The 26,112-nt window shown below is 53.7% G+C and overlaps 2 protein-coding genes across 6 annotated transcripts; one reads left to right on the top strand and one right to left on the bottom strand.

Moving 5' to 3' along the window:
* Nucleotides 1-10,704: 10,704 nt before the first annotated feature.
* Nucleotides 10,705-18,653, bottom strand: prrt1 (proline-rich transmembrane protein 1). 2 transcript variants are annotated; one of them, XM_088632008.1, is made up of 5 exons: nt 18,564-18,653; nt 15,958-16,285; nt 13,101-13,411; nt 12,810-13,001; nt 10,705-12,058 (listed from the first exon to the last, which is right to left on the bottom strand). In XM_088632008.1, the coding sequence occupies exons 2-5, from the start codon at nt 15,974-15,976 to the stop codon at nt 11,882-11,884; spliced, it is 699 nt and encodes a 232-aa protein (XP_088488134.1). In that variant the 5' UTR covers nt 15,977-16,285; nt 18,564-18,653; the 3' UTR covers nt 10,705-11,881. The 2 variants fall into 2 exon arrangements, with proteins under 2 accessions (XP_088488134.1, XP_088488133.1); XM_088632007.1 differs by lacking the exon at nt 18,564-18,653 and adding an exon at nt 17,194-17,503.
* On the top strand, nt 17,860-26,068 carry LOC148662397 (E3 ubiquitin-protein ligase TRIM11-like). 4 transcript variants are annotated; one of them, XM_088631905.1, is made up of 8 exons: nt 17,860-18,345; nt 19,814-19,909; nt 21,028-21,261; nt 21,665-21,762; nt 22,776-22,891; nt 23,725-23,960; nt 24,804-25,117; nt 25,601-26,068. In XM_088631905.1, exons 1-8 carry the CDS (start codon nt 17,860-17,862, stop codon nt 25,605-25,607), a joined length of 1,587 nt encoding a protein of 528 aa, XP_088488031.1. In that variant the 3' UTR covers nt 25,608-26,068. The 4 variants fall into 4 exon arrangements, with proteins under 4 accessions (XP_088488031.1, XP_088488030.1, XP_088488029.1 ...); XM_088631904.1 differs by having other exon boundaries at nt 24,804-25,191; nt 25,409-26,068; XM_088631903.1 differs by having other exon boundaries at nt 24,804-25,191; nt 25,406-26,068.
* Nucleotides 26,069-26,112: the final 44 nt, after the last annotated feature.

The following is a 26,112-nucleotide window of genomic DNA, read 5'->3' as shown; positions in this document are numbered from 1 at the left end:
ACAACACACAACACACACTGTCAGGACCGGGACTGTGTGAGAGGAACAGTCAGCACATCCGTACAACACACAACACACACTGTCAGGACCGGGACTGTGTGAGAGGAACAGTCAGCACATCCGTACAACACACAACACACACTGTCAGGACCGGGACTGTGTGAGAGGAACAGTCAGCACATCCGTACAACACACAACACACACTGTCAGGACCGGGACTGTGTGAGAGGAACAGTCAGCACATCCGTACAACACACAACACACACTGTCAGGACCGGGACTGTGTGAGAGGAACAGTCAGCACATCCGTACAACACACAACACACACTGTCAGGACCGGGACTGTGTGAGAGGAACAGTCAGCGTGTCTGTACAACACACAACACACACTGTCAGGACCGGGACTGTGTGAGAGGAACAGTCAGCGTGTCTGTACAACACACAACACACACTGTCAGGACCGGGACTGTGTGAGAGGAACTGTCAGCGCGTCTGTACAACACACAACAACACACTGTCAGGACCAGGACTGTGTGAGAGGAACAGTCAGCACGTCTGTACAACACACAACACACACTGTCAGGACCAGGACTGTGTGAGAGGAACAGTCAGCACGTCCGTACAACACACAACACACACTGTCAGGACCAGGACTGTGTGAGAGGAACAGTCAGCGTGTCTGTACAACACGCACACACACCGACACGCTGAGGCGCGCGCACAGAGAGCCCGACACACACACAGTCGGCCTGCTCTCTCTGTGCGGCGTGTGTGTGTGAGGCAGAGGCAGAGGCAGAGGGAGTGCGCAGTAGGAGCTCCGCTGGCTGTGCTTGTTTAGCAGAGCCCCGAGAGAGAGAGAGAAACGGGGCCCGGCTATAAATAGCCCTTCCGTGCCGAGCTGATTCCAGCCTGCGAGGAGAGGAGAGCCCCACACACACACACACACACAGCACCACGCCACACAGAGTAAACAACTTCTCTTTATTTCAAAGAGCTGGAGTCGTCAATACTGTGCTGCCATGTTCGTGTGGAGACACCGAGGGAAACCGGGAGAGAGAGAGTGGACATGAAGACCGAACCGCACACCCCCCAGTCTGTCTTCAGAAAGCCCTGTCCCCCAGAACTCCCCCCCCCCCCCCAAAAGAGAGAGCACCTACCGGCCCACATTCAGACAGCCTGACTCCTGCATCTGCTGTGAGCTCACTGCTGGAAAAACCACAGTACAGTGGGGGTCACGCCCAGCGAGATCGGGGTACAAACACAGTACAGTGCAGTAAAGCCCAGTGAGATCAGGGTAAAAGAAGAGTACAGTACAGCGCAGTAATGCCCAGTGAGATCAGGGTAAAAACACAGTACAGTGAAGCAAAGCCCAGTGAGATCAGGGTAAAAGAATAGTACAGTGCAGTGCAGTAAAGCCCAATGAGATCAGGGTAAAAACACAGTACAGTGCAGTGCTGTAATGCCCAGGGAGATCAGGGTAAAAACACAGTACAATAAAGCCCAGTGAGAACAGGGTAAAATCACAGTACAGTGCAGTAAAATCCAGTGAGATCAGTGTAAAAACACAGTCCAGCGCAGTAAAGCCCAGGGAGATCAGGGTAAAAACATAGTACAGTGCAATAACACCCAGGGAGATCCACACAATAAAGTGTGGTATAGTCTAGTGAAAACAGGGTACAATACTGCAGTAAAACCCAGTCAGATCAGGGAACAGCAGTCATGGGCTCATGTTACAGTACTGCAGTAAAGTCAAGTACTGTATGATTAAAGCAACGTAGTGATGTCACGTGACTTTACTTCAGGTTACAGTCCTGCAGTAAATTCATGCGAGATCAGGTTACAGTACTGCAGTAAAGTCATGTGAGATCAGGTGACAGTACTACAGTAAAGTCACATGAGATCAGTAGTGGAGTAAAGTCATGTGAGATCAGGTTACAGTACTGCAGGAAAGTCACGTGAGATCAGTAGTGGAGTAAAGTCACCTGAGATCAGGTTACAGTACTACAGTAAAGTCACATGAGATCAGTAGTGCAGTAAAGTCATGTGAGATCAGGCTACAGTACTACAGTAAAGTCACCTGAGATCAGGTTACAGTACTACAGTAAAGTCACCTGAGATCAGTAGTGCAGTAAAGTCACCTGAGATCAGGTTACAGTACTGCAGTAAAGTCACATGAGATCAGTAGTGCAGTAAAGTCATGTGAGATCAGGCTACAGTACTACAGTAAAGTCACCTGAGATCAGGTTACAGTACTACAGTAAAGTCACATGAGATCAGGTTACAGTACTACAGTAAAGTCACATGAGATCAGTAGTGCAGTAAAGTCATGTGAGATCAGGTTACAGTACTACAGTAAAGTCACGTGAGATCAGTAGTGCAGTAAAGTCACCTGAGATCAGGTTACAGTACTACAGTAAAGTCACGTGAGATCAGTAGTGCAGGAAAGTCACCTGAGATCAGGTTACAGTACTACAGTAAAGTCACATGAGATCAGTAGTGCAGTAAAGTCATGTGAGATCAGGTTACAGTACTACAGTAAAGTCACGTGAGATCAGTAGTGCAGTAAAGTCACCTGAGATCAGGTTACAGTACTACAGTAAAGTCACGTGAGATCAGTAGTGCAGGAAAGTCACCTGAGATCAGGTTACAGTACTACAGTAAAGTCACATGAGATCAGTAGTGCAGTAAAGTCACCTGAGATCAGGTTACAGTACTGCAGTAAAGTCACATGAGATCAGTAGTGCAGTAAAGTCACCTGAGATCAGGTTACAGTACTGCAGTAAAGTCACATGAGATCAGTAGTGTAGGAAAGTCATGTGAGATCAGGTTACAGTACTGCAGGAAAGTCACGTGAGATCAGTAGTGGAGTAAAGTCACCTGAGATCAGGTTACAGTACTACAGTAAAGTCACATGAGATCAGTAGTGCAGTAAAGTCATGTGAGATCAGGCTACAGTACTACAGTAAAGTCACCTGAGATCAGGTTACAGTACTACAGTAAAGTCACCTGAGATCAGGTTACAGTACTACAGTAAAGTCACCTGAGATCAGTAGTGCAGTAAAGTCACCTGAGATCAGGTTACAGTACTACAGTAAAGTCACATGAGATCAGTAGTGCAGGAAAGTCATGTGAGATCAGGTTACAGTACTACAGTAAAGTCACATGAGATCAGGTTACAGTACTACAGTAAAGTCACATGAGATCAGTAGTGCAGTAAAGTCATGTGAGATCAGGTTACAGTACTACAGTAAAGTCACATGAGATCAGTAGTGCAGGAAAGTCATGTGAGATCAGGTTACAGTACTACAGTAAAGTCACATGAGATCAGGTTACAGTACTACAGTAAAGTCACATGAGATCAGTAGTGCAGTAAAGTCATGTGAGATCAGGTTACAGTACTACAGTAAAGTCACATGAGATCAGTAGTGCAGTAAAGTCACCTGAGATCAGGTTACAGTACTGCAGTAAAGTCATGCGAGATCAGTAGTGCAGGAAAGTCACCTGAGATCAGGTTACAGTACTACAGTAAAGTCACATGAGATCAGTAGTGCAGTAAAGTCACCTGAGATCAGGTTACAGTACTGCAGTAAAGTCACATGAGATCAGTAGTGTAGGAAAGTCATGTGAGATCAGGTTACAGTACTGCAGGAAAGTCACATGAGATCAGTAGTGTAGGAAAGTCATGTGAGATCAGGTTACAGTACTGCAGGAAAGTCACATGAGATCAGTAGTGCAGTAAAGTCATGTGAGATCAGGTTACAGTACTGCAGGAAAGTCACATGAGATCAGTAGTGCAGTAAAGTCACCTGAGATCAGGTTACAGTACTACAGTAAAGTCACGTGAGATCAGTAGTGCAGTAAAGTCACCTGAGATCAGGTTACAGTACTACAGTAAAGTCACATGAGATCAGTAGTGCAGTAAAGTCATGTGAGATCAGGTGACAGTACTGCAGTAAAGTCATATGAGATCAGTAGTGGAGTAAAGTCACCTGAGATCAGGTTACAGTACTGCAGTAAAGTCACATGAGATCAGTAGTGCAGTAAAGTCATGTGAGATCAGGTTACAGTACTGCAGGAAAGTCACCTGAGATCAGGTTACAGTACTGCAGTAAAGTCACATGAGATCAGTAGTGCAGTAAAGTCATGTGAGATCAGGCTACAGTACTACAGTAAAGTCACCTGAGATCAGGTTACAGTACTACAGTAAAGTCACATGAGATCAGTAGTGCAGTAAAGTCATGTGAGATCAGGCTACAGTACTACAGTAAAGTCACCTGAGATCAGGTTACAGTACTACAGTAAAGTCACATGAGATCAGTAGTGCAGTAAAGTCATGTGAGATCAGGCTACAGTACTACAGTAAAGTCACCTGAGATCAGGTTACAGTACTACAGTAAAGTCACCTGAGATCAGTAGTGCAGTAAAGTCATGTGAGATCAGGTTACAGTACTGCAGTAAAGTCACATGAGATCAGTAGTGCAGTAAAGTCATGTGAGATCAGGTGACAGTACTGCAGTAAAGTCATGCGAGATCAGTAGTGCAGTAAAGTCACCTGAGATCAGGTTACAGTACTGCAGTAAAGTCACGTGAGATCAGTAGTGCAGGAAAGTCACCTGAGATCAGGTTACAGTACTACAGTAAAGTCATGTGAGATCAGTAGTGGAGTAAAGTCATGTGAGATCAGGTTACAGTACTGCAGTAAAGTCACATGAGATCAGTAGTGCAGTAAAGTCATGTGAGATCAGGTTACAGTACTACAGTAAAGTCACATGAGATCAGTAGTGCAGTAAAGTCATGTGAGATCAGGTTACAGTACTGCAGTAAAGTCACATGAGATCAGTAGTGCAGTAAAGTCATGTGAGATCAGGTTACAGTACTGCAGGAAAGTCACGTGAGATCAGTAGTGGAGTAAAGTCACCTGAGATCAGGCTACAGTACTACAGTAAAGTCACCTGAGATCAGGTTACAGTACTACAGTAAAGTCACCTGAGATCAGGTTACAGTACTACAGTAAAGTCACCTGAGATCAGTAGTGCAGTAAAGTCATGTGAGATCAGGCTACAGTACTACAGTAAAGTCACGTGAGATCAGTAGTGCAGTAAAGTCACCTGAGATCAGGTTACAGTACTACAGTAAAGTCACATGAGATCAGTAGTGCAGTAAAGTCATGTGAGATCAGGTGACAGTACTGCAGTAAAGTCATATGAGATCAGTAGTGGAGTAAAGTCACCTGAGATCAGGTTACAGTACTGCAGGAAAGTCACCTGAGATCAGGTTACAGTACTGCAGTAAAGTCACATGAGATCAGTAGTGCAGTAAAGTCATGTGAGATCAGGCTACAGTACTACAGTAAAGTCATGTGAGATCAGTAGTGCAGTAAAGTCACCTGAGATCAGGTTACAGTACTACAGTAAAGTCACGTGAGATCAGTAGTGCAGTAAAGTCACCTGAGATCAGGTTACAGTACTACAGTAAAGTCACATGAGATCGGTAGTGCAGGAAAGTCATGTGAGATCAGGCTACAGTACTACAGTAAAGTCACCTGAGATCAGGTTACAGTACTACAGTAAAGTCACGTGAGATCAGTAGTGCAGTAAATTCATGCGAGATCAGGTTACAGTACTACAGTAAAGTCACCTGAGATCAGGTTACAGTACTACAGTAAAGTCACATGAGATCAGTAGTGCAGTAAAGTCACCTGAGATCAGGTTACAGTACTGCAGTAAAGTCACGTGAGATCAGTAGTGCAGTAAAGTCATGTGAGATCAGGCTACAGTACTACAGTAAAGTCATGTGAGATCAGTAGTGCAGTAAAGTCACCTGAGATCAGGTTACAGTACTACAGTAAAGTCACATGAGATCAGTAGTGCAGTAAAGTCATGTGAGATCAGGCTACAGTACTACAGTAAAGTCACCTGAGATCAGGCTACAGTACTGCAGTAAAGTCACGTGAGATCAGGTTACAGTACTACAGTAAAGTCACGTGAGATCAGTAGTGCAGTAAAGTCACCTGAGATCAGGTTACAGTACTACAGTAAAGTCACATGAGATCAGTAGTGCAGTAAAGTCATGTGAGATCAGGCTACAGTACTACAGTAAAGTCACCTGAGATCAGGCTACAGTACTGCAGTAAAGTCACCTGAGATCAGGTTACAGTACTACAGTAAAGTCACCTGAGATCAGTAGTGCAGTAAAGTCACCTGAGATCAGGTTACAGTACTACAGTAAAGTCACATGAGATCAGTAGTGCAGTAAAGTCACCTGAGATCAGGTTACAGTACTACAGTAAAGTCACGTGAGATCAGTAGTGCAGTAAAGTCACCTGAGATCAGGTTACAGTACTACAGTAAAGTCACATGAGATCAGTAGTGCAGTAAAGTCATGTGAGATCAGGTTACAGTACTACAGTAAAGTCACGTGAGATCAGTAGTGCAGTAAAGTCACCTGAGATCAGGTTACAGTACTGCAGGAAAGTCACCTGAGATCAGGTTACAGTACTGCAGTAAAGTCACATGAGATCAGTAGTGCAGTAAAGTCATGTGAGATCAGGCTACAGTACTACAGTAAAGTCATGTGAGATCAGTAGTGCAGTAAAGTCACCTGAGATCAGGTTACAGTACTACAGTAAAGTCACGTGAGATCAGTAGTGCAGTAAAGTCACCTGAGATCAGGTTACAGTACTACAGTAAAGTCACATGAGATCAGTAGTGCAGTAAAGTCATGTGAGATCAGGCTACAGTACTACAGTAAAGTCACCTGAGATCAGGTTACAGTACTACAGTAAAGTCACGTGAGATCAGTAGTGCAGTAAAGTCACCTGAGATCAGGTTACAGTACTACAGTAAAGTCACATGAGATCAGTAGTGCAGTAAAGTCATGTGAGATCAGGTTACAGTACTACAGTAAAGTCATATGAGATCGGTAGTGCAGGAAAGTCACCTGAGATCAGGTTACAGTACTGCAGGAAAGTCACCTGAGATCAGGTTACAGTACTGCAGTAAAGTCACATGAGATCAGTAGTGCAGTAAAGTCATGTGAGATCAGGCTACAGTACTACAGTAAACTCACCTGAGATCAGGTTACAGTACTACAGTAAACTCACCTGAGATCAGGTTACAGTACTACAGTAAAGTCACATGAGATCAGTAGTGCAGTAAAGTCATGTGAGATCAGGCTACAGTACTACAGTAAAGTCACCTGAGATCAGGTTACAGTACTACAGTAAAGTCACCTGAGATCAGTAGTGCAGTAAAGTCATGTGAGATCAGGTTACAGTACTACAGTAAAGTCACATGAGATCAGTAGTGCAGTAAAGTCATGTGAGATCAGGTGACAGTACTGCAGTAAAGTCATGCGAGATCAGTAGTGCAGTAAAGTCACCTGAGATCAGGTTACAGTACTGCAGTAAAGTCACGTGAGATCAGTAGTGCAGGAAAGTCACCTGAGATCAGGTTACAGTACTGCAGTAAAGTCACATGAGATCAGTAGTGCAGTAAAGTCATGTGAGATCAGGCTACAGTACTACAGTAAAGTCACATGAGATCAGTAGTGCAGTAAAGTCATGTGAGATCAGGTGACAGTACTGCAGTAAAGTCATGCGAGATCAGTAGTGCAGGAAAGTCACCTGAGATCAGGTTACAGTACTGCAGTAAAGTCACATGAGATCAGTAGTGCAGTAAAGTCATGCGAGATCAGGTTACAGTACTGCAGTAAAGTCACATGAGATCAGTAGTGCAGTAAAGTCACCTGAGATCAGGTTACAGTACTACAGTAAAGTCACGTGAGATCAGTAGTGCAGGAAAGTCACCTGAGATCAGGTTACAGTACTACAGTAAAGTCACATGAGATCAGTAGTGCAGTAAAGTCATGTGAGATCAGGTTACAGTACTGCAGTAAAGTCACATGAGATCAGTAGTGCAGTAAAGTCATGTGAGATCAGGTGACAGTACTGCAGTAAAGTCACATGAGATCAGTAGTGCAGTAAAGTCATGTGAGATCAGGTGACAGTACTACAGTAAAGTCACATGAGATCAGTAGTGCAGTAAAGTCATGTGAGATCAGGCTACAGTACTACAGTAAAGTCACCTGAGATCAGGTTACAGTACTACAGTAAAGTCACGTGAGATCAGTAGTGCAGTAAAGTCACCTGAGATCAGGTTACAGTACTACAGTAAAGTCACCTGAGATCAGTAGTGCAGTAAAGTCACCTGAGATCAGGTTACAGTACTACAGTAAAGTCACCTGAGATCAGGTTACAGTACTACAGTAAAGTCACGTGAGATCAGTAGTGCAGGAAAGTCACCTGAGATCAGGTTACAGTACTGCAGTAAAGTCACATGAGATCAGTAGTGCAGTAAAGTCACCTGAGATCAGGTTACAGTACTGCAGTAAAGTCACATGAGATCAGTAGTGCAGTAAAGTCATGTGAGATCAGTAGTGCAGTAAAGTCATGTGAGATCAGGTTACAGTACTACAGTAAAGTCACGTGAGATCAGTAGTGCAGTAAAGTCACCTGAGATCAGGTTACAGTACTACAGTAAAGTCACATGAGATCAGTAGTGCAGTAAAGTCATGTGAGATCAGGCTACAGTACTACAGTAAAGTCACCTGAGATCAGGTTACAGTACTACAGTAAAGTCACATGAGATCAGTAGCGCAGTAAAGTCACCTGAGATCAGGTTACAGTACTACAGTAAAGTCACATGAGATCAGTAGTGCAGTAAAGTCATGTGAGATCAGGCTACAGTACTACAGTAAAGTCACCTGAGATCAGGTTACAGTACTACAGTAAAGTCACGTGAGATCAGTAGTGCAGTAAAGTCACCTGAGATCAGGTTACAGTACTACAGTAAAGTCACATGAGATCAGTAGTGCAGTAAAGTCATGTGAGATCAGTAGTGCAGTAAAGTCATGTGAGATCAGTAGTGCAGGAAAGTCATGTGAGATCAGTAGTGCAGGAAAGTCATGTGAGATCAGTAGTGCAGGAAAGTCATGTGAGATCAGTAGTGCAGTAAAGTCATGTGAGATCAGTAGTGCAGGAAAGTCATGTGAGATCAGTAGTGCAGGAAAGTCATGTGAGATCAGGTGACAGTACTGCAGTAAAGTCATGCGAGATCAGTAGTGCAGGAAAGTCACCTGAGATCAGGACACACTCACAGGGGGGGTACTCAGAACCAGGTACGTCTGGGACGTGACATTCCTCCTCTCTGGGGTACCACAGCCCCCCAGGCCTGGGGTCAGAGCTCCGGGGGCACTGTGGGGCTGTGGAGGTGTTGGGGGGGGGGACGGGTCTCCCGAACGTCCTTCTCCAGCTCCGGCTGGGGCACCCCCGACACACCGAAACCGGCCGAGCTTGGCATGGGAGCAGTGCAGAGGGGTCTAGACCCGACTCTTTGACAGAGAAAAACCACCAGCCCGGGAAACGGCCTACAGGGACAGGAACCAGCAAAACACGCCTAGAAAGCAAGTTCATCATCAAGGAAGCAGCCACAAAACGTGTATATATATATATCAAAATGGCGCAAAGGGGGAGGAGGTCCTCCAAAGGATTCTGGGAGTTGTAGTCTTTTTTTTTAGAAAAACAAACATGTCCGCAGGCGGGGTGAGGCTTCGTCCGATTTCACGTTTGTGTCCCGCGGGCGGCAGACCAGAAACTGGTGCCATCCCGGCTCTGGGCGCGGGGCCCGGCCTCCTGAAGCGGTGGGTGGAGAGCCGGAGCCAAAATGGCGGCCGGCGGGGGCTCGGTTGCCCCGCGTGCGTTCCTCCAGGTGGCGCCGGCGATGCTGGGGCTGTTCTCTTCTGAAGCTCCCGATACTCTCACCGGAAACTCAGAAACACTCACCCGCCACGCAACGGCAGCCTCAGCCAGTACATTACTCACTCCTTACTCTACACACTCCTCAGACACTGACCACACTCGCGTCCGATACTCAAAACAGTCCTTCGATACTGACCACAGTCTCGTCCGTTACTCAAAACAGTCCTTCGATACTGACCACAGTCTCGTCCGTTACTCAAAACGGACCTTCGATACTGACCACAGTCTCGTCCGTTACTCAAAACAGTCCTTCGATACTGACCACAGTCTCGTCCGTTACTCAAAACAGTCCTTCGATACTGACCACAGTCTCGTCCGATACTCAAAACAGTCCTTCGATACTGACCACAGTCTCGTCCGTTACTCAAAACTGTCCTCTTATACTGACCACAGTCTCGTCCGATACTCAAAACAGTCGTCCAATACTGACAATACTCTCGCGTCCGATACTCAAAACAGTCGTCCAATACTGACCACACTCTCGTCCGATACTCAAAACAGTCCTCTAATACTGACAATACTCTCGTCCGATACTCAAAACAGTCCTCTAATACTGACAATACTCTCGTCCGATACTCAAAACAGTCCTCTGATACTGACAATACTCGCGTCCGATACTCAAAACAGTCCTTCGATACTGACCACAGTCTCGTCCGTTACTCAAAACTGTCCTCTAATACTGACCACAGTCTCGTCCGATACTCAAAACTGTCCTCTAATACTGACAATACTCTCGTCCGATACTCAAAACAGTCCTCCAATATTGACAATACCCATGTCTTATACTCAAAACAGCCCACTAATACTGACAAAACTCGCGTCTGATTCTCAAAACAGTCCACTTATACTGACAAAACTCGCGTCTGATTCTCAAAACAGTCCTCTAATACTGACCACACTCTTGTTTAATACCAAAGACACTAATCAAACACTGACAAAATTCTTGTCTGATACTCAAAACAGTCCTCAAATACTGAGAAGACTCTCGTCCGACAGTCAAGACACTCCAACACCGACGACACTCTTGGCTGTCCAGGAGGAGAGCGAGACAGCCGCCTGCCTTGTCCTCTTGCGCCCCCTGGGGGAGACTGGCGGAGTCGCAGCAGGAGGGAGAGCAGGTCGAACCCCGGCCAGCAGTGCCTCCAGACCAGGAAGTCCTGTATCCGGGGGAGACTCCTCTCGCGCAGATGTGGTCCAGTCGGGCCAGGGGCAGGGTTGAGGGTCCGGCTGGCTCGGGGTTGAGGGTCCAGGGGCCGGTCCAGTCCAGGGTCCAGAGTGCAGGGTCCAGGGTCCAGGGGCCTGTCCAGTCCAGGGTCCAGGGGCCTGTCCAGTCCAGGGTCCAGAGTGCAGGGTCCAGGGGCCTGTCCAGTCCAGGGTCCAGAGTGCAGGGTCCAGGGTCCAGGGGCCTGTCCAGTCCAGGGTCCAGGGGCCTGTCCAGTCCAGGGTCCAGAGATCAGGGTCCAGGGTCCAGGGGCCTGTCCAGACCAGGGTCTAGAGAGCAGGGTCCAGGGTCCAGGGGCCTGTCCAGACCAGGGTCCAGGGGCCTGTCCAGTCCAGGGTCCAGGGGCCTGTCCAGACCAGGGTCCAGAGAGCAGGGTCCAGGGTCCAGGGGCCTGTCCAGTCCAGGGTCCAGAGTCCAGGGGCCTGTCCAGTCCAGGGTCCAGGGGCCTGTCCAGACCAGGGTCCAGGGGCCTGTCCAGACCAGGGTCCAGAGAGCAGGGTCCAGAGTCCAGGGGCCTGTCCGGTCCAGGGTCAAGGGGCTGGTCCAGTCCAGACCAGGGTCGAGGGGCCGGTCCAGCCCAGAGGCCGCCTGCTTCAGGGGCCGGTCCGGTCCAGTCCAGTCCAGGGTGCAACTGGTCCAGTGGCCGGTCCAGTCCAGGGTCCAGGGTTCGACTTCTCGGTCCAGGTTGGGAGGCGGTCGCAGTGTCAGGCAGGGGAATCCGGGAGCGTTATCGATCGCCGACAGGGCAGCAGGGGCAGTGAGCGAGGCCGGTCGGACGATCGGTCAGTGGGTCGGTCAGTCGGCGGGTCGGTGAAGGTGTCCGAGTCTCGGCGGGGGCGGGGCTAGGGCTCCCACTCGTCGTCGTGGTGCTGGGAGGCGATGATGACGACGACGGTGAGGATGGTGCACAGCACCATGGAGGCGATGCCCACCGCCAGGCTGATGAAGGAGAAGTTCCGGGCCTCCCGGGAGGCGATCTCCGCGGACACCATGTCGCCCCGGGCGATCGCCGTCCGCACCTGCAGGAGGAGGAGGAGGAGGAGGGTGAGACGCCAGCTGGGAGACCCGAGAGAAAGAGCGGAGAAGAGGGACGCAGGCCGGGAGAGAGAGAGCGCTCTGGGAACCGAGAACAAGAGGAGCCACTCTACACAGAGGGGGGCGGGGGTGGGGAACAGGCTGCCCAACCCTGTGGTTGAAGCCGATACCCTGGCTTCTCTCCACACACAGCTGGGTGAGCTCCTCCAGTCAGGACAGGAGGCTCTACTGTACACAGAGGGGGGTGGGGAACAGGCTGCCCAGCCCTGTGGTTGAAGCCGATACCCCGGCTTCTCTCCAGACACAGCTGGGTGAGCTCCTCCAGTCAGGACAGGAGGCTCTGCTGTACACAGAGGGGGGTGGGGGCGGGGAACAAGCTGCCCAGCCCTGTGGTTGAAGCCGATACCCCGGCTTCTCTCCAGACACAGCTGGGTGAGCTCCTCCAGTCAGGACAGGAGGCTCTGCTGTACACAGAGGGGGGTGGGGGTGGGGAACATGTTGTTGAAGCCGATACCCTGGCTCCTCCTGGGAACGAGCTGGTTGAGCTCCTCAGATCAATGAGCTGCCACCTGCCCAACAGGTTAAAGGGGCCAAGTAGCTCCTCTAGTTTGTGACCCGTCTTGTGTTCATTAAAAAAAAAACTCACTGTAATCGTAATGATGGCGATGAGGTCAGAGGTCAGCACGAGAGAGGACAGAGGGGGACAGGAAGGAGACAGAGAGAGACCCCTCTCACCTGCACGGCCTTGATGATGGCGATGATGCCGGTGGGCCAGAAGCAGCAGACGGTGGTCAGCACGGCGATGGGCAGGTAGTCGTGGGGGGGGCGGCGGGGCTCCATCAGGGCAATGCCGGGGGGCATCTGCATGGCCATCTGCCCCTGGGCAACGCCGGGGGGGGCAGGGCCGGCCTGCATGTAGGGCTGCCCCTGAGAGGAGAGAGAGAGAGGGGCAGGATCATACACTGACCGACTGGACTAACTCAGCACCGCCCCGACCCCTGACCCCTGACCCCCGACCCCACTCACCTGGGCCCCCAGCGGGTAGACGGGCAGGTAGGCAGTGCAGGGCTGCAGCTGGAGGGGGTACCCCGTCTGCAGGTACCCCGCGGGCGGCATGGGCGCGGCCGACCCCTGGGTCTGCACCGTGTAGCCCTGGGGGCGCCCCAGCGTGCCGCAGTGGAACTGGGTCTCCTGCATGTACCCCTCGGGCGCGGAGTGGGGAGGGGGCGCGGGGGGGTAGGGGGGCTGGGGGTTACAGTGCGGGGGAGGGGGCAGAGGCCCCCCGTCCTGCATGTAGGGGGGAGGGGACATGGCGTGTCGACCGCTGTCTTCTAGACCTGGAGACACAGAGAGAGAGGGGATATTAATACAGCCCAGTACACCAACACAGCCCAGTACACCAACACTGCAGTCCAACACAGCCCAGTACACCAACACTGTACACCAATACGGCCCAGAACACTATCAATCTGGTCCAGTACACTAACACTGTACACCAACACAGCCCAGTACACCAACACTGGACACCAATACAGCCCAGTACACCAACACAGCAGTCCAATACAGCACAGTACACCAACACAGCAGTCCAATACAACCCAATACACCAACACTGTACACCAATACAGCCCAGAACACTATCAATCTGGTCCAGTACACTAACACTGCAGTCCAATACAGCACAGTACACCAACACAGCCCAGTACACCAACACTGCAGTCCAATACAGCACAGTACACCAACACAGCCCAGTACACCAACACTGCAGTCCAATACAGCACAGTACACCAACACTGTACACCAATACAGCCCAGAACACTATCAATCTGGTCCAGTACACTAACACTGTACACCAATATAGCACAGAACACCAACACTGCAGTCCAATACAGCACAGTACACCAATACAGCCCAGTACACCAACACTGGACACCAATACAGCCCAGTACACCAACACTGGACACCAATACAGCCCAGTACACCAACACTGGACACCAACACAGCCCAGAACACCAACACAGCAGTCCAGTACACCAACACTGTACACCAATACAGCCCAGAACACTAACAATCTGGTCCAGTACACTAACACTGTACACCAATACAGCCCAGAACACCAACACTGCAGTCCAATACAGCCCAGTACACCAACACTGCAGTCCAATACAGCCCAGTACACCAACACTGTACACCAATACAGCCCAGTACACTAACATGGCACACTGATACAGCACAGTAAACTAACACAGTACACCAACACTGTAAACAAATACAGCCCAGTACACCAACACTGTACACTAACACTGCAGTCCAGTACACTAACACTATACACCAATACAGCCCAGTACACCAACACTGTACACCAATACAGCCCAGTACACCAACACTGTACACTAACACCTCAGTCCAGTACACCAACACTGTACACCAATACAGCCCAGTACACCAACACTGTACACCAATACAGCCCAGTACACCAACACTGTACACTAACACTGCAGTCCAGTACACTAACACCGTACACCAATACAGCCCAGTACACTAACACTGCAGTCCAGTACACTAACACTGTACACCAATACAGCCCAGTACACTAACACTGCAGTCCAGTACACTAACACTGTACACCAATACAGCACAGAACACTAACACTGCAGTCCAGTACAGCACAGAACACCAACACTGGACACCAATACAGCACACCGATACAACCCAGTACACTAACACCGTACACCAATACAGCCCAGTACACTAACACCGTACACCGATACAGCCCAGTACACTAACACCGTACACCGATACAGCCCAGTACACTAACATGGCACACTGATACAGCCCAGTAAACTAGCACTGTACACCAATGCAGCCCAGTACACCAACACTGCAGTCCAGTACACCAATACAGCCCAGTACACCAACACTGCAGTCCAGTACACCAATACAGCCCAGTACACCAATACAGAACAGAACACTAACACTACAGTACACTAATACAGTCAAATCCATTAACACTGCAGTCCAGAACACGAACACTGCAGTCCAGAATATTAACACTGTACACTAATACAGTACAGAACATTAACACTGCAGTACATTAATACAGTCGAGAGAGACAGTCCAGACACACTGACAGGCTCTAGAGACAGACAGGTGACAGAGAGAGAGAGACAGACACACTGACAGGCTCTAGAGACAGACACACTGACAGGCTCTAGAGACAGACAGGTGACAGAGAGAGAGAGACAGACACACTGACAGGCTCTAGAGACAGACAGGTGACAGAGAGAGAGAGACAGACACACTGACAGGCTCTAGAGACAGACAGGTGACAGAGAGAGAGAGACAGACACACTGACAGGCTCTAGAGACAGACAGGTGACAGAGAGAGACAGACAGACACACTGACAGGCTCTAGAGACAGACAGGTGACAGAGAGAGACAGACAGACACACTGACAGGCTCTAGAGACAGACAGGTGACAGAGAGAGACAGACAGACACACTGACAGGCTCTAGAGACAGATAATTTAGAGATTCCAGGACAGTCGCGATGATGGGGAGAAGCAGAGGGCGGACTCGGAGAGATGAGAGACGGGGACAGACGGACAGACGGTCCAGACAGAACCGGAACAGCAGCACCGGACGCGTCTGTACAAACACGCCTCACAGCAGCCTCGAAAAATCATTCTACACGACACCCCCCAATTTCAAACCCGCAGAGGGGCAGAGAGCCCCCCGCTCGGACACGACACGACACCCCGAGTTTCTCACCCCCCCCAGAGGGGCGAGAGAGACAGATCATACCGAGCCCACCAGCCCAGCCCCCGCCTCTCTCCCGGTACCGGTACCGGCTCCACACCGGCCCGGCGGACGGGCGACCCTACCGTGTTTTTCTGACGACATGGCGGGCGGAGAGACGTCTCTCCCCTGGTCGTGCGATTTCTCCTTTATTTTTCCTTTCTTTTCTTTCTCTCGCTCGCTCGCTCGCTCGCTGGTCTCCGCGTTAAGAACCGAGACGCCCCCCTGTCGTCGTCGTCGTCGTCGTCGTCGTCTTGGTGGTCTTGGTGGTCTTGGAGACGAGGAGGACGAGGATGAGGAGGAAGATGCTCACGGGGCTGGTGCTGAGGCTGAGGCTGTGAATTTCACTCCGCCCTGTCCACCAAGGCGCCGCCCATCGCCGCGACGACCCCCCCTCCCGCGGTTCTCGCCGGGCTGTTGACGAGGGTTAGTGAGGGTGCACACACCAATGATTAGTATTATGATGAGGAGGAGGAGGAGGAGGAGGATGAAGGCAGTCTCGCAGAGCCGGCAGCGTCAGTCCGGCGAATAAGGGTTTTCTGTCGTTTTTCCTCTCTCTCTCACACACAGCGCCGCAGTAACAGAAACAGCCTCTCCTCTCCTCCCCGTGTGTGTGTGTGCCTCTCGCCTCTCTCCTCTCTCCTCTCTCTCTGTGTGTGTGTGTGCGCGCGTTCCCTCCCTCTGTGTGAGAGAGTGCGTGTGTGTGTGTGAGAGAGAGAGCGCGCTCCCTCCCTCTGTGTGTGTGTGTGTGTGTATGCTTCCTCCCTCTCTGCTCTATATTAACGTGCCGGGGTCTCCCGGCGAGGGTCCCGCATTCCGCAGTGCCCGCGATCACGCGTGTGTGTGTGTAGGGGGTCCCTTCTGCCAGTCACACACACACACACACATACTCTTAGACACAGTGACGCATAATAACACTCGCACACACTGCCCCACACAGTGACACACACTCACACAACGACACTCGCACACTGTCACACACAATCACACAACGACACTCGCACACTGTCACACACAATCACACAACGACACTCGCACACTGTCACACACAATCACACAACGACATTCACTAACACACAGTCACGCAAAATCACACAATGACATTCACTAACACACAGTCACGCACAATTCCACCTGCACCGTCACACAGTCACACACTCGCACACACTGTCACACACAGTGACACACCATCACACAATGACATTCACTAACACACAGTGACACACCATCACACAATGACATTCACTAACACACAGTCACGCACAATTCCACCTGCACTGTCACACAGTCACACACAGTGACACACAACGACAAATACTTACAGGGTGACAAATGGCACTCGGGCGCACAGTGCACACAAAGGGGTCCCCTGTCAAACGCGAAGCCCCCCGGGGACGAAAGGCGCTATAGAGACCGAGGGGCCGGCGGAAGACCCCTGCTCGGCGCCTACGCCCGAACCGGAGCCGGTGCCGACCCGCTGGACCGGATCCTGCCACGCTGCTGCCCCGCGCCCGAACCCAAATTTAAAACCCAGCTCCAGTGACCGAGCACGGGGAGGCGGAAAACTTCCTTTCCTTCTCGCCTTTAAAAAAATAAAAATATATTTTTTTAAAAAAAATCAATAATCAATAAGCCGGCAGAGGCGGGATAAAAGACTCAGGGTGTCGGAAACTAAAACCCAGCCAAAACAAAAACCCAACAAGAACCGCCCCCCACATTAATAAGAATAAGTCTTCGTCATTATTATTATTATTATCATTATTATTATCAGAACGCAAATATCAGCACTAACACGAGAGAGAGAGAGAGAGAGTGGGTTGGGCGGGAAGTCGGGGCGAGGTCCGGCCCCGTCGAAAGCGAAACTCGGAACCGCAGAGCACCGAGCCCCGAGCCCCGGGAGCTGGGATTCACAGACACCCCGAAACAGCACCGGGGGAGAGAGAAGGAGGGGGTGACGCCCGCCCGCCCGACCGACCGACCGACCGACAATGGCTCAGGCTCCGGCCAGCCTGGAGACCACCTCCGCCCTGGCCGCCGATCTGGAGTGCCCGGTGTGCCTGGAGCTCTTCCGCGACCCGCTGCTGTTGGACTGCGGCCACAACATCTGCCGGGCCTGCGTGGCCGCGGTCCTGCGAGGCGGGGGGGCCGCGGCTGCTCCCGCGCTGTGCCCCGAGTGCCGGGCGGCCGTGCCGGACCCGGCCTCGCTGAAGACCAACCGGGCGCTGCGGAACCTGGCGGACCGCGCCCGGCAGCTGCTCCTAAGCGAGCCCGGGGATCGCGGTGGGCGGGTAGGCCCGGGTCCGAGCCCCGGTTCGGGCCCGGGCAGCTGGGCGGACCGGTGCCCCCGGCACGGCGAGGAGCTGGAGTTTTACTGCGACACGGACCGGCGGCTGACCTGCCGGGCGTGCCGGGCCACTGGCGATCACGACGGACACGCCGTGCGTCCGCTGGCGGAGGCGGCGGGCGTGTACAAGGTGGGGTAAAAACTTAACAAAACCAAAGAAAGAAACCCACGCAGCGTTCAGATATCGCCTCGCAACAAGCCGAGTCATTATCATTACTATCATTACTATTATTATTATTATTATTATTATTATCATTATCGTGAAACTCCACCCGACGATATTCTGCTTCGAAAAAAAAGCCAGAAATGAATCGTGGGGGTTTTACCCAACATTTCCCGAGTACTGACCACGCGTGACGAGACCGCGCACGGCATCGACCCCTCCATTTCCACGCGCGCACGTGCAGACGTGGGCCAGCTGGCCCCCGCTTCGCCTAATTGAATAATTAACCCCTCCTCACGCGCGGCGTCATCGGGTCGGCTCTGTAGAAAGAGTGTTCTGTTTTGTTTTGTTTTTTTGGGAGGTTGCCGAGTTTCGGGGTACCCCCGGTTAGTTCTGCGACCCGGCAGTGAACAGACGTGTTCATGAACCCGGGAACAGTAACGACTCCCGTTACTAGATTGATCAGTCAGTCAGTCCTGTTACTGGGGCGATTGGGGATCAGTCAGTCCTGTTACTGGGGTGATTGGGGATCAGTCAGTCCTGTTACTGGGGGCGATCGGGGATGAGTCAGTCCTGTTACTGGGGCGATCAGGGATGAGTCAGTCCTGTTACTGGGGGCGATCGGGGATGAGTCAGTCCTGTTACTGGGGTGATCGGGGATCAGTCAGTCCTGGTATTGGGGCGATCGGGGATGAGTCAGTCCTGTTACTGGGGCGATCAGGGATGAGTCAGTCCCGTTACTGGGGGCGATTGGGGATCAGTCAGTCCTGTTACTGGGGGCGATCGGGGATCAGTCAGTCCTGTTACTGGGGTGATTGGGGATCAGTCAGTCCTGTTACTGGGGCGATCAGGGATGAGTCAGTCCTGTTACTGGGGTGATTGGGGATGAGTCAGTCCTGTTACTGGGGTGATCGGGGATCAGTCAGTCCTGTTACTGGGGCGATCAGGGATGAGTCAGTCCTGTTACTGGGGTGATTGGGGATGATTCAGTCCCGTTACTGGGGTGATCGGGGATCAGTCAGTCCTGTTTTTGGGGCGATCAGGGATGAGTCAGTCCTGTTACTGGGGTGATTGGGGATGATTCAGTCCCGTTACTGGGGTGATCGGGGATCAGTCAGTCCTGGTATTGGGGCGATCGGGGATGAGTGAGTCCTGTTACTGGGGCGATCTGGGATGAGTCAGTCCTATTATTGGGGCGATCGGGGATGAGTCAGTCCCATTACTGGGGCGATCAGGGATGACTGAGTCCCGGTATTGGGGCGATCTGGGATGAGTCAGTCCCGTTACTGGGGCGATCAGGGATGACTGAGTCCCGGTATTGGGGCGATCGGGGATGAGGGCGGGCTCGGCGATGTAACCGTGAGCTCGCCCGCGGTGAGAGCTGTGCTCGGACCCGAGCCCAGCAGTCACGCCGGCCCTGCTCTGTGCGCTGCAGGCCGAGCTGAGCGACGCCGTGCAGTTCCTGCTGACGGACAACCAGGCCCTGCGGAGCCTGCAGGAGGCCCAGCGGGCCGAGATCGCCGGGATTCGGGTGAGACCCCTCCCCCTCTCCCCCTCTCTCCTACCCCCGGCTCATACCTGCAGCCCTGACTCGGGGCGACCTGAGAGACTGGGGTCCCCCAGGAACAGTGAATTGGGGTTCCCCCTGGACCGGAGGTACAAGCCCCTGATTTAGGGTGACCTATGACGCGATCTTCATTGGGGTCCCCAGGAGCAGTGTAGACCCCTGATTTAGGGTGACCTTTGACAGTATCTGTATTGGGGTCCACCAGGTGCAGTGTAGACCCCTGATTTAGGGTGACCTATGACACTATCTGTATTGGGGTCCACCAGGAGCAGTGTAGACCCCTGATTTAGGGTGACCTTTGACGCTATGTGTACTGGGGTTCACCAGGAGCAGTGTAGACCCCTGATTTAGGGTGACCTTTGAAGCTATGTGTACTGGGGTTCACCTGGGTCAGTGTAGACCCATGATTTAGGGTGACCTATGATGCGATCTTCATTGGGGTCCCCAGGAGCAGTGTAGACCCCTGATTAAGGGGTGACAGAGTGACCTATGACACTATCTGTATTGGGGTCCACCAGGTGCAGTGTAGACCCCTGATTTAGGGTGACCTATGACAGTATCTGTATTGGGGTCCACCAGGTGCAGTGTAGACCCCTGATTTAGGGTGACCTATGACAGTATCTGTATTGGGGTCCACCAGGTGCAGTGTAGACCCCTGATTTAGAGTGACCTATGACACTATCTGTATTGGGGTCCACCAGGTGCAGTGTAGACCCCTGATTTAGGGTGAGCTATGACAGTATCTGTATTGGGGTCCACCAGGTGCAGTGTAGACCCCTGATTTAGGGTGACCTATGACACTATCTGTATTGGGGTCCACCAGGTGCAGTGTAGACCCCTGAGTTAGGGTGACCTATGGCACTATCTGTATTGGGGTCCACCAGGTGCAGTGTAGACCCCTGATTTAGGGTGACCTTTGACACTATGTGTACTGGGATCCACCAGGTGCAGTGTAGACCCCTGATTTAGGGGTGACATAGGGTGGCCTATGACACTCTCTGTACTGGGGTGCCCTGCCCCAGGAGCGGGGCTCGCTGCAGTGTCCAGTGAAGTACCCCACGGCTCCTCTGCGCCCCCGGCAGGAGAAGTCGCGCTCGCTGGCGGAGGGGCTGGCGGCGCAGTTCGGGGAGCTGCACGCGTTCCTGCGCCGGCGGGAGGACGAGCTGGCGGGCGAGCTGGCGCGGGCGGAGCGCGCGGCACTGGCGCCCATGGAGAGCGGCCTGGCGCGGATCGAGGCCGCGCTGCGCGACGGGACGGCCGCCGAGAGCCAGCTGCTGCCCGGCCTGGACCTCGCCGCGCCTCAGGACTTCCTGCAGGTGCGCGCGTGCGCTGCTCCGAGCCCTGGGGGGGGGCGACGGGAAGCACGGGCTTTACACAGAGGGGGGTGGGGGTGGGGAGCAAGCTGCCCAGCCCTGTGGTTGAAGCCGATACCCTGGCTCCTCTCCAGACACAGCTGGGTGAGCTCCTCCAGTCAGGACAGGAGGCTCTTCTGTACACAGAGGGTGGTGGGGGCGGGGAACAAGCTGCCCAGCCCTGTGGTTGAAGCCGATACCCCGGCTTCTCTCCAGACACAGCTGGGTGAGCTCCTCCAGTCAGGACAGGAGGCTCTGCTGTACACAGAGGGGGGGTTGGGGTGGGGAACAAGCTGAGTGAAACCGATGGGTTGTTTAAGAGCTCAGCCCTACCTGTGCTGATGAGAGTCTGCGCCTGTCTCGGCAGTGGTGGGGTGAGAGGGGGACCGCGGCCGTGGACAGCCTGAAGGAGAGGGACCCCCCGACTCAAGAGGCAGAGGAGTGGGAGGTGATTACAGTCAGCGGGTGAGTCGCTGCCCTTCCGGAGAGAGAGACATCATGATGATAATAATAATCATTATTATTTCAGTTTCAGAGATCAGCCTGGTCTCTAGGCTAAACACCCCCGACTCCCGACTCCTCCTTCCTGCTTCCTGACTTCAGACTCCAGCTTCGTAACTCCCGTCTCCCGACTCAAGACTCCCGCCTCCTGCCTCCTGCCTCCTCCCTCCTGCTTCCTGTCTCCCAGACTGCTGTCTCCCAAACTCCTGTCTCCCGTCTCCCAGACTCAGCTGTATCCCGTCTCCCAGACTCAGCTGTCTCCCAGACTCAGCTGTCTCCCATCTCCCAGACTCAGCTGTCTCCCAGACTCATGTCTCCTGTCTCCCAGACTGCAGTCTCCCAGACTCAGCTGTCTCCCAGACTCGGCTGTCTCCCAGACTCGGCTGTCTCCCGTCTCCCAGACTCAGCTGTCTCCCAGACTCCTGTCTCCTGTCTCCCAGACTCCTGTCTCCTGTCTCCCAGACTGCTGTCTCCCGTCTCCCAGACTGCAGTCTCCCAGACTCAGCTGTCTCCCAGACTCGGCTGTCTCCCGTCTCCCAGACTGCAGTCTCCCAGACTCAGCTGTCTCCCAGACTCATGTCTCCTGTCTCCCAGACTCCTGTCTCCTGTCTCCCAGACTGCTGTCTCCCGTCTCCCAGACTGCAGTCTCCCAGACTCAGCTGTCTCCCAGACTCGGCTGTCTCCCGTCTCCCAGACTGCAGTCTCCCAGACTCAGCTGTCTCCCAGACTCATGTCTCCTGTCTCCCAGACTCCTGTCTCCCGTCTCCCAGACTGCAGTCTCCCGTCTCCCAGACTGCAGTCTCCCAGACTCAGCTGTCCCCCAGACTCCTGTCTCCTGTCTCCCAGACTCGGCTGTCTCCCAGACTGCAGTCTCCCAGACTCCTGTCTCCCGTCTCTCAGACTGCTGTCGACACCCCTGTGGCCCCCCTGCTCCCCCAGTGTCGAGTGGCCTGTGTGACCCTCTCTCCCCCCTGCAGGTACGAGTCCAGGCTGAAGTCTGTGAGCGTGACACCCGGCTCTCTGTCCCTGGGGCCCTACGAGACTCACCTGCAGTACTTCATCTGGAGGGAGATGCAGCAGGTCCTCAGGACAGGTGTGTAGCAGTGTGTGCAGGTGTGTGCAGATGTGTACCAGTGTGTGCAGGTGTATGCAGGTGTGTACAGTTGCATACTGATGTGCACCAGAGTTTTCAGCTGTGTAGGGGTGTGTATTGGATGTGTTCAGGTGTGTGTGGGTGTGTACAGTTGCATAGAGGTGTGCACCAGGGTGTTCAGGTGTGTACAGTTGCATACAGATGTGCACCAGGGTGTTCAGGTGTGTACGGGTGTGTATTGGATGTGTTCAGGTGTGTGTGGGTGTGTACAGTTGCATACATGTGTGCACCAGGGTGTTCAGGTGTGTACGGGTGTGTATTGGATGTGTTCAGGTGTGTGTGGGTGTGTACAGTTCCATACAGGTGTGCACCAGGGTGTTCAGGTGTGCGCGGGTGTATATTGGATGTGTTCAGGTGTGTGTGGGTGTGTACAGTTGCATACAGGTGTGCACCAGGGTGTTCAGGTGTGTACGGGTATGTATAGGATGTGTTCAGGTGTGTGCGGGTGTGTACAGTTGCATACAGGTGTGCACCAGGGTGTTCAGGTGTGTGCAGGTGTATATTGGATGTGTTCAGGTGTGTACAGTTGCATACAGGTGTGCACCAGGGTGTTCAGGTGTGTACAGGTATGTATAGGATGTGTTCAGGTGTGTGTGGGTGTGTACAGTTGCATACAGGTGTGCACCAGGGTGTTCAGGTTCAACACCCATAAGGGCCAATACACAATACGTGCAGAAGCCGCCTGAGCCGAGCCAGCCAGTCACATCCGCCCTGGCCAGGCAGCGACGCCCCTCAGCTCACGGGGTACCCCCCTCTCCCCCCCCCACACCCAGTCCCCGATCGGCTCACCCTGGTGGACGCCGGCGACCCCTCCCTGGTGGTGGGCGCGGATGGGTGCAGCGTGCGGCGCGCGGACGCCCCGGGCCGCCAGCGCGGAGGCCCCCCGCCCGACCCCCCCGCCGCGGCCGTGCGCAGCCGGGAGACCTTCTCCTCCGGCGCGCACTACTGGGAGGTGGAGGTGGGGCAGAAGACGGACTGGAGCGTGGGCGTCCAGCTGGAGAAGGTCCAGGTACCGCAGCTCAGGGGCGTCGCGAGGGGCGGGGGTCGGGGGTCGGGGGTCTTGATGGGAGGGTTGCAGGTTCCAGTCCCGACAGGGAAAAAGGGTGATGGGGTGGGGCTCTTCTGTACACAGAGGGGGGTGGGGGTGGGGAACAAGCTGCCCAGCCCTGTGGTTGAAGCCGATACCCCGGCTTCTCTCCAGACACAGCTGGGTGAGCTCCTCCAGTCAGGACAGGGGGCTCTACTGTACACAGAGGGGGGTGGGGGTGGGGAACAGGCTGCCCAGCCATGTTATCCATGTTGGCTCCAGGGAGGGATACAGGTGTCCAGGGGTCCAGGGGTCCAGGGGTGCAGGTGTCCAGGTGTCCAGGGGTCCAGGGGTCCAGGGGTGCAGGTGTCCAGGGGTCCAGGGGTCCAGGGGTCCAGGGGTCCAGGGATGCAGGTGTCCAGGGGTCCAGGGGTCCAGGGGTCCAGGGGTGCAGGTGTCCAGGGGTCCAGGGGTCCAGGGGTGCAGGAGTACAGGGGTCCAGGGGTCCAGGGGTCCAGGGGTCCAGGGATGCAGGAGTACAGGGGTCCAGGGGTCCAGGGATGCAGGTGTCCAGGGGTCCAGGGGTCCAGGGGTGCAGGTGTCCAGGGGTCCAGGGGTCCAGGGGTCCAGGGGTCCAGGGGTCCAGGGGTCCAGGGATGCAGGTGTCCAGGGGTCCAGGGGTCCAGGGATGCAGGGATGCAGGTGTCCAGGGGTCCAGGGGTCCAGGTGTCCAGGTGTCCAGGGGTCCAGGGGTGCAGGTGTCCAGGGGTCCAGGGGTCCAGGGGTCCAGGGGTCCAGTCTCTAACCCTGCCTGCCCCCCCCCAGGAGAAGCAGACCCGCTGGATCGAGAAGCTGGCCAACTTCCTGTGGCCCCACAGCCTCGTGGTCCTGGAGCTGCGCGAGGGCAGCGGGTACCGGGTCAGCGCCGGCGCCGGGGGGGGCCCGGTGCGGCCCGCGGGCCGGCCCCGGCGCGTGGGGGTGTACCTGGACTGCGGGGCCCGCCGGGTCACCTTCTACAGCGCCGACGACATGAGCCCCCTCCACACCCAGGAGCACTGCCCCTCCCCCAGCATCGCCGCCCACCTGTGCCCCGGCCCGGCCCGCGGGGGGCGGAACCGCGACCCGCTGACGCTCTGCCGCTACTGAGGAGGGGGGAGGGGGCCTTCCTCGCCGCGCAGAGGCTCACTGAGGAGGAGGAGGAGGAGGAGGAGGAGTCTTCCTCACCGCACTGTCTCACTGAGGAGGAGGAGGAGGAGTCTTCCTCACCGCACTGAGTCTCACTGAGGAGGAGGAGGAGGAGGAGGAGGAGGAGGAGTCTTCCTCACCGCACTGAGGCTCACTGAGGAGGAGGAGTCTTCCTCACCGCACTGAGGCTCACTGAGGAGGAGGAGGAGTCTTCCTCACTGCACTGTCTCACTGAGGAGGAGGAGTTCCTCACTGCACTGAGTCTCACTGAGGAGGAGGAGGAAGAGGGGCCTTCCTCACCGCACTGAGGCTCACTGAGGAGGAGGAGGAGGAGGAGTCTTCCTCACCGCACTGAGTCTCACTGAGGAGGAGGAGGAGGAGGGGCCTTCCTCACCGCACTGAGTCTCACTGAGGAGGAGGAGTCTTCCTCACCGCACTCACTGAGGAGGAGGAGGAGGGGCCTTCCTCACCACACTGAGGCTCACTGAGGAGGAGGAGGAGTCTTCCTCACCACACTGAGGCTCACTGAGGAGGAGGAGGAGTCTTCCTCACCGCACTGAGTCTCACTGAGGAGGAGGAGGAGTCTTCCTCACCGCACTGTCTCACTGAGGAGGAGGAGGAAGAGGGGCCTTCCTCATCGCACTGAGTCTCACTGAGGAGGAGGAAGAGGATGAAAGGGATAGAGTGAGGAAGGGATGTTCATTTAGTGAATCGAGAGGATGTGTGATGTGTGAGCCTTCATCATCGCACTATTATTGTTCCAGAGAGAGAGAGTGAGGAAGAGGGGGTGGGGAACATCCCAGGTCAGGGTGTGAAAGGTCAGAGGTCAGGGTGTCACAGGTCAGAGCCTTCGATCCACCGTGCCAGTGGCCTCCTGAGTCACGTCAATAAACGGGGAAAACGCACGCCCGCCTGGTGTCACTTTCTGTCGTCTGCTTTTCCGTCTGGC

This window comes from Lepisosteus platostomus, chromosome 5, assembly GCF_059453375.1.
Source record: "Lepisosteus platostomus isolate fLepPlt1 chromosome 5, fLepPlt1.hap1, whole genome shotgun sequence".
NCBI lineage: Eukaryota > Metazoa > Chordata > Actinopteri > Semionotiformes > Lepisosteidae > Lepisosteus > Lepisosteus platostomus.
The sequence above is the reverse complement of the archived record's forward strand: the minus strand, read 5'-3'. Positions and strand labels throughout refer to the sequence as shown.